The sequence below is a fragment of the Helianthus annuus genome, chromosome 11, assembly GCF_002127325.2.
Source record: "Helianthus annuus cultivar XRQ/B chromosome 11, HanXRQr2.0-SUNRISE, whole genome shotgun sequence".
Taxonomy (NCBI): domain Eukaryota; kingdom Viridiplantae; phylum Streptophyta; class Magnoliopsida; order Asterales; family Asteraceae; genus Helianthus; species Helianthus annuus.
Genome location: NC_035443.2, coordinates 58,116,087 through 58,123,634, shown reverse-complemented (window position 1 = coordinate 58,123,634; position 7,548 = coordinate 58,116,087). Strand labels below are relative to the sequence as shown.

At 34.6% G+C, this 7,548-nt stretch overlaps 1 protein-coding gene across 2 annotated transcripts; it reads right to left on the bottom strand.

Annotated features, from left to right (window-relative positions):
* Nucleotides 1–535: 535 nt before the first annotated feature.
* On the bottom strand, nucleotides 536–7,125 carry LOC110867724 (ATP phosphoribosyltransferase 2, chloroplastic). 2 transcript variants are annotated; one of them, XM_022116732.2, is made up of 11 exons: nucleotides 6,668–7,122; nucleotides 6,498–6,557; nucleotides 4,985–5,098; nucleotides 4,698–4,763; nucleotides 4,492–4,599; nucleotides 4,302–4,385; nucleotides 3,270–3,371; nucleotides 3,076–3,189; nucleotides 1,593–1,673; nucleotides 1,400–1,519; nucleotides 536–934 (listed from the first exon to the last, which is right to left on the bottom strand). In XM_022116732.2, the coding sequence occupies exons 1-11, from the start codon at nucleotides 6,887–6,889 to the stop codon at nucleotides 839–841; spliced, it is 1,167 nt and encodes a 388-aa protein (XP_021972424.1). In that variant the 5' UTR covers nucleotides 6,890–7,122; the 3' UTR covers nucleotides 536–838. The 2 variants fall into 2 exon arrangements, with proteins under 2 accessions (XP_021972424.1, XP_035835196.1); XM_035979303.1 differs by lacking the exon at nucleotides 6,498–6,557 and having other exon boundaries at nucleotides 6,668–7,125.
* Nucleotides 7,126–7,548: the final 423 nt, after the last annotated feature.

Genomic DNA, 7,548 nt, shown 5'->3' with positions numbered 1-7,548 from the left:
AATTTCATCATTCACCCTTTATATCAATAGTACGTTGGTTGTTTTATTTCTTGAGACTTCCATAATAATTTCATTCGAAAAAAATCGTTATGATCATCATAAACGTATAATGTTCTTTGTCAATATATTACTAATATAACTCTTTGCATATAATTTGTTTACAATAGGTATAGTGTTGTTGGATGACATGATATAATTCAAGTTGAACATATTTCGTTAGGTGATGATTGTTTTTTTTTTCAATTGGTCAAAAATGAATTCGAGGTTATTGGTTACGATGCTCCAACAAGCAGAAGTATTTTCATCTCGAACTTCAGATTTCCATAATAATTCCATCCGTACAGTTTCTTTATCTTTATGATCAATATAAACGTAATTTTTTTCAAACAATAAAAAACATATCATTTCTCAACACCGCGAAATTCACGGGTATTAGCACTAGTACCAAATAAATTTCTTGCTACCGGGTACCAAATATTTCGGGTCTGCTCACAACTCACCTCCTCGTAGACCTTTTTGATTTTGTGTTCTCGGGTTCGAACGAAGCATAACAATCCTTAAAGACGGAGTTAACTAAACCGCCATTACAATCAACACCTTTATCATAGATTAATACAGAAAATTTGAATCCAAAAAGTAAATAAGAAATCAGACCATAAGAGAACAGTTGTTCCTTATGAAGAAGCTTCATCACAGGCTGGTCTTTAAAAGAAACTGCAAGCATCTTAGAGCTAACAATGACCATGGTTCTTGAGATACAACATAGCAAAGAAACTAAAAGCCAGAAAACGGCTCATGCTTGGGGTAAAAAAAAGTGACGCTGCGAGTTTTTAACAACTCAAAGCCCGAGCTTTGAAAGAAGCTCATTCCATCTAGGAGTTTCTTCATTGAAAATGTAGGTCAGAGGGGACACCAAAACTCCACTACCTCCAATCTACAAACATAAAAAGAAAACAAAATACAATTAGTGCCTCCCAAGTTTATATGAAGTCGGGCCGGGCCTGTAAAACGCAACGATACGGGTCCCACATTCATAAAAGAATGAAAAGTTTGTAACTTGCCATTTTCATTTCTCCTTTCATTCCATATAAATGGAGCCTAAACTAGAGAGCACTTGCGGCCGATTTACTTATGAATTAGTCGATTTAGGTTAGGTTATGGTTAATCCTAACAAGTAAAACAAAAAACCAAATTAACTATAAGTGAAACGACCAAATGGGTTAGGTTAAAAAGCACCCAAAGTATATTTAAATGGTTGTAACCTCTGAATTCACTTGACTATAATATTGTAATGATATAACTATTGTAATCATACATAACACAATAATATGTTTAGTACATATTTAAATGCCGCCCAACTATTAATTATATCATACAAGTCAAGATTTGGATTCCGTACCGATCTGAGCTGCTGAACAGATTTGTACAACTTCTTTTTGGGTACACAAATGACTATAGCATAATAATCTTGTGTTACCACACCGTCAACTTTGCGAAAAACTGGACTTATGGTTGGTCCCTGCACATATAGAAACATCATGTTGAGTTTCTAGGTTTAGCAGTTAGTTAAAACCATGCAGATCAAGTTTCACCTGAAGCCCAGATAATGACGGTTGACTCAGAATTCTCTCAGATACTTCGTCTATATTGGTTCCTCTCATGTTGGCAACTACCTGAGACACATTATTTGTTGAAATTTACTTACTATATTAGACATAAAACTAAAAATGCACCCTCTTTCTTGGAATGGAAGATGAAAAATATATAAATAAACAAGGGATGATTGCCTATATCCCCTCAAAACGTGGTATAATATCATATTTACCCAACCAAAAATCATATCAAATAGAGTCAAATGCCAAAATCGTCCCTGAGGTTTGGTCATATTTGTTTGTTCCATCCAAAATGACTTTTTTGTGCATTTGAGTCCTTCAGATTTGCGATTTATCGTCATTTCCATCCAAATCACTAACTCAGTTTATTAATCTGTTAACGTGAAGGGCATTTTTGTCCTTTTGGATGAAACAAGCAAATATGAAACCTTAGGGACGATTTTGGCATTTTACTCTACATTTTTGTTTTATAGTTTTTTATTACTGATATATATATGTTTCACTGAAGATATTTTGATTGAAAAGAAGTTATATTGGTGAAACATATAACTTTTGATAAATACCATAACTTATTTTCTCAAAATGTCTTTAGTGAAACATATATATATATGGAAGAAGTTATTAAAATTTAAAAATAATAAACATTAAGCTACATAAAGGGGAAACAAGTAATTAAAAATTTGAAACAAAAGATGTAAGAGTAAAACGCCATTTCGTCCCCTGAGGTTTGGCCAGTTTTGTGACTTTCATCCAAAGGCCTGTTTTCCGCATCTGGATCCAACAGATTTGAAATCTTGCCATTTTCATCCGGCTTGTTAACTCCATCCATATTTCTCCATTAATTCAGGGACATTTTCGTCTTTTTTGTTAACTTAAAGGGCAATTCGGTCTTTTTCACTTTATGTAAACTCGTTGGAAATGTGTGGAAAAAGACCGGATTGCCCTTTAAGTTAACAAAAAAGACAGAAATGCCCTGACTTAACGGGAAAAATGAATGAAGTTAACGAGCCGGATGAAGGTGGCAAGATTTCAAACCTTTTGGATCCAGATGCGAAAAAACAAACCTTTGGACAAAATTCGCAAAACTGGCCAAACCTCAGGGACGAAAATGACATTCAAAACAATATAAACAAACAAGGGATGATCTCCTATATCCCCGCAAAACTTGGTATAATATTATATTTACCCAACAAAAAATCATATCAAATATACTCATTTTAAACATTTTTACATTTATACCCCCTTATAACTTGCATTAGGACATTAGAGTTTGGAGTGTAAGAGAAAGATAAGGGTATAATGGTCATATTATAGATTGTATTTAATGCAATGGGTAATATGATATTATAAGTATTTTGAATGGGTGTATCTGATATTATTTTTTTAGTACGGTAAATATCCTATTATGCAAGTTTCTAGAGGTATATATTAAATTGGCCCAATAAAGAAATATCAGACTTACTGTAAATTGATCGAGCGCCTTCAAATGTGCCTCGAATCTTTCAAGAATTTCGTGTGTGATGTCCAATAAACCTTTTCGCTGCATTAAAGACTTTTTGCTAGCAACCATGATGCCCTGGAAAATAATCCCGTTCAGCAAACTGAAAAACTAAAAAAAAGGCATGCGGCATGCCAGGCTGGACTTATAAACTTCACCTGACTTTCTAGCAGTACTCCGCCTTCAATTTCTTTGAGATTGTTTTCTTTCAATGTGGTCCCGCTACTGACAAGATCCACAATAGCATCAGCTATTCCCATCTAAATAAGAAGTGAAAAAACATTAACAGGTTCAGTTGCTAGCTAGAATCATCATATACGAAGATGAGAGTAAATGCATATCGTAAGTTTAGTTTTTCATAACGATCTTTACGTCTAAAATAGTAACAATTAGTGTGTCAATCGTGTCAGGTTGGTGGGTTAAACCATCTAACCAAAAAACATCCCATATATTTATTCGTGTCAAAGACATTGACCCTAACCTACACACGATTCATTTAGCCATAATTCCAATGAGTTGTAATCAAGTTGTAAACTGACGGGTCAACTTGTTTAATAAAGGGGTTAAATGGGTCATGTAGGGGTGTTCAAAAAGCTCGCAGCTAGTGGCTCGCTCGAAGCTTTGCTTGGAAAAAGCTCGAATAAAGCTCGGTTTGAAAAAAGCTTGATTGTAAACTAGCCGGCTCGGCTCAGCTCGATATGTAAACAGTCGAGCTCGAGCTAGGTCTAGCTTGGTTCGTGAGCTTGCAAGCCGGCTCGAATTATTTTATTTTTTATATAGATTAATTTTAATTTTAAATGTACTAAAATAAAAAAAATATATATATATGTGGGAGAGGGTTGAAGTGTTAACATTTTTAATTTAATTTATAAAAATATGAGAAAATACACAAAATTATACATATAATAATTTTAGTATGCCTTTCGGTCTTTAAAATATTAGAAAAATAAAATTAATATAAATAGATATGTGTAATTTTTGTTTTTTATGTTATCAATATTTCGTAAAAAAAAAAGTTAACGAGCCCGCTCGATTTGGTTCGAGCAAGCTCGAACATTTTACGAACTGTCTCGTTTAAGTTCGAGCTCTCAACCTGGCTTGGCTCGACTCGATTAAAGCCCTAGGGTCATGTCATGAATTGCTGCCCCTAGTAACAAGAGTAATTTCTGACAGAAGAAAGAAAGACTCACCGCAGGAGCTGCCTCCAGTGCTCCGTCAGCAGTTGAAAAGGTGACATGCTGAAGGCCATTTTCTTTCAGAAATTTAGGGCCCAGCTACAGAGAGAGAATAGCAATACAAATACCGAAGTCAACTTCCAACTTGGTCAAAATACTAAAAAGGAAAATCGTAATAGCATTACTTAAGAAATGAACTGATTACATAAGTGAAACCAGTGGCAACTCTTAAAGGCCTCTCAGCAGTCCACAGAGGCATTTGTGCTAGCTCCTTAACTGAATTGATGTTCTCAAAAACCCCGTATTTCGGAATCTACAAGATAGAGGTAAATAATGGCACACGTGTAGGTCTGAAGTTTAAAAGATGAGTTAATGTTCTTAAATCTATTCTTAAAGAGAAGGCCTACTTACAGCAAGAGATAAACGACAATCTCCAAATGCAAGTGCATCATGAACAATAATTAGATCTTCATTTCCCTAGAGGAACAATCAACAAACAAACACTCGAAACGATGACTAAAAAGTAAAGGTAAGTCATTTAAGAATGTTACTCAAGTAACTAAACTGCCCAAACATAGTAAATGCAAAACAACATAGGAAAACAATACATAAACACAGTAGGAAGTCACGACAACTAGGAACATGAATAATTATCAATTAGGACAATATACAGCATATTGTTCCTTACATTGTGTTACCTGTCCATATTCGCTAAACGTGTCAAGGCCAACAATACCAAGGTCTAGATCCCCTGAAAGCAGTTTCCGTACAATGTCTTTGGGACGCTGAAACCAGACTTCTAAATTTGCAATCTGCAGATAAATATATGTCAATCTCAACCATGTAATTTCTGTCACAAATTTGATACTTCATCACATCAAGTACAATGTGACTATGTAACAGGTATGACAGTTATTTTCTTTGCTCGTTTGTGCTTAGTAGGATGACAGAACTGTTGAGTCATGGAGTCCGATGAAGCTTTGACAGCTTAGGTGCTTCTCAGCTTTCGGATCTTCCAAAGTTGACCTTAAGAAAGCTGACTGTCTGGCCCTCTCTATGCATCAGCTGACGATCAGACTAATGAGCAAAATTAAAATTACGGGCTTGGCCCGTATGGACATTAGTCATTAACCCTAAGCTGCCTATTATATAAACAACTCTATGAATTTTAGTTATAGAAGGGTATCATTTGCATTGCAATGCAGCTTGTAAAACATACAGCTAATCACAATGTTTTCTTTCTGAGAATATATTCTTCGCAACTTCAAATGACAAAATAGTAACAGATGACCACAAAAGTCAGACCATAACCTTTATGGACTCTTTATTGGGATTTGACTCCCTATACCGTTACAAAAAAAAAAAACAAAAAAAACAAAAAAAAAAACAAAAAAACAAAAAAACAAAAAACAAAAAAAAAACAAAAAAACAGTCAGGCCATTAGTTTCTAAGACCCACTGTTATGGGGCGCGAAAAGTGGGTGTTTTTGGGCCATAACGCCCCATAGCGCCCCGCACACCGCGACGGGCGGCGTTATGGGGCAAAAGAGAGGGGAGGCGCCATGCATTTCGTGGCGTTATGGAGTTTCCTTTTCATAATTTTGACCAATCACAAAAAGCAAGGCTTTTATAATTAATTAATAAAATTGAAAATTAATAATTAGGTAATGATGGGTAGGGGCTTTATGACTACGGGCTCTAGTGATATAACGCCCCACAAGAGGCTTTATGACTACGGATGGCCTAAAAGGGATGAGTAATTTCGTACTGAATATTAATACAAATACCAACCGAACATATATGGTACGGTATTCGGTATTTATCTCAACTTCAGTATCGGTATTATGCAGTACGGTACCCATTCGGGACTTTTATTTTAACGGTACCGTACCATACCATACCCATACCCATACCTACCATACTCATACCGACCGAACATATTAGGTACAATATTTGGTTTTAGTTTTGCTAAATTTCGGTGTACCAATTTCTGATGCCAAACCTGCTACATAATAAAGCATAACTGATTTCAATTTCATCATCAAACTTGCAACAACAGTTTATTCCTCCTACTTGACTAAAACAAAACTGCTTTGACATTATTCACCAAACCTAAAACTCATATTTCATCATCACTTCATTACTAACTAATAAACTCATCAACATATCAATTTACGTATAAATTGCAAATGATCAAACAAGCTAAACTAACCTGAGGAATCTCAGCAACGTATTGCCTTGGATTCGTTTGCCTCACAGATAATTGACAATCCTTACAAAAAAAAATAAAAATAAAAAAAATAAATAAATTCAATTATTCAAACACAAAACAGAATACAAAACACATAAAAATGAAAATCTGATAACAGATTAATATCATACTTTGAGAAGATCGAGAGTATCAGAAGCCATGCGACCTTTACTCGGCAATCCAAGCCTAATCTCACTCCTCTCGTTAGACTTCCTATCTACACTTCCGTTCACAACGGTCGCCGGAAAGGTAAGGGAGCAACATTTGACGGTGAATTTGAGCGGAGGAAGCGATTGATTAAAAGCGCCGGAGACGAGGGGGCATTGGTGGAGAAACGTCTGCATGAATGACATTATAGAAGTATCCGTCGTCTGTAAGTGACCGGCGACGTGAGGTTTGATCGGAAATGTGCAACGCCGCCGTGTAGGGCGTAGGGTACAACAAACTCACGGTGGCGCTGGATCCCCTTTTCTGTTTTATTTTTTTTGTTTTTGTTTTTGTGTTTGAATGTTAGAGAGAGGCAATTGGGTTGGTGGTGAGTGAAAACAAATATGTTAAAATGTTAGAAAAGAAAGTGTGGCTCTTCGGGTTTGCAAGAGATAGTAACATAACATATATAGAATGTGACTTCTGTTTTAGGATTAACATGAATGTAGACTAAATTAAGTAATCAACATGCTTAATTGGATTGATGTGACTTTGTTTTTTTATTTTATTTTTTTAGTTAAAAGTTAAATGTTTTTTAAATTCATTTTTACAAGAAGTAATCAACATGCTTAATTGGATTGATGTGACTTTGTTTTTTTATTTTATTTTTTTATTTAAAAGTTAAAGTTAAATGTTTTTTAAATTCATTTTACAAGATTTAATCAACATGCTTAATTGGATTGATGTGACTTTGTTTTTTATTTTAATTTTTTATTTAAAAGTTAAAGTTAAATGTTTTTTAAATTCGTTTTTACAAGATTTTTTCTTGATTTGGTTAATTTGTTGATTTGACTTTGTCTCATGG

Coding starts and splice junctions, on each gene's coding strand:
- LOC110867724 (XM_022116732.2), bottom strand. CDS start 6,889: ATGTCATTCATGCAGACGTTTCTCCACCAATGCCCCCTCGTCTCCGGC. Junction 4,764..4,984: donor CGTTTAGCGAATATGGACAG/GTAACACAATGT, acceptor TTGTTCCTCTAG/GGAAATGAAGATCTAATTAT. Junction 4,600..4,697: donor ATTGTCGTTTATCTCTTGCT/GTAAGTAGGCCT, acceptor TCTATCTTGTAG/ATTCCGAAATACGGGGTTTT.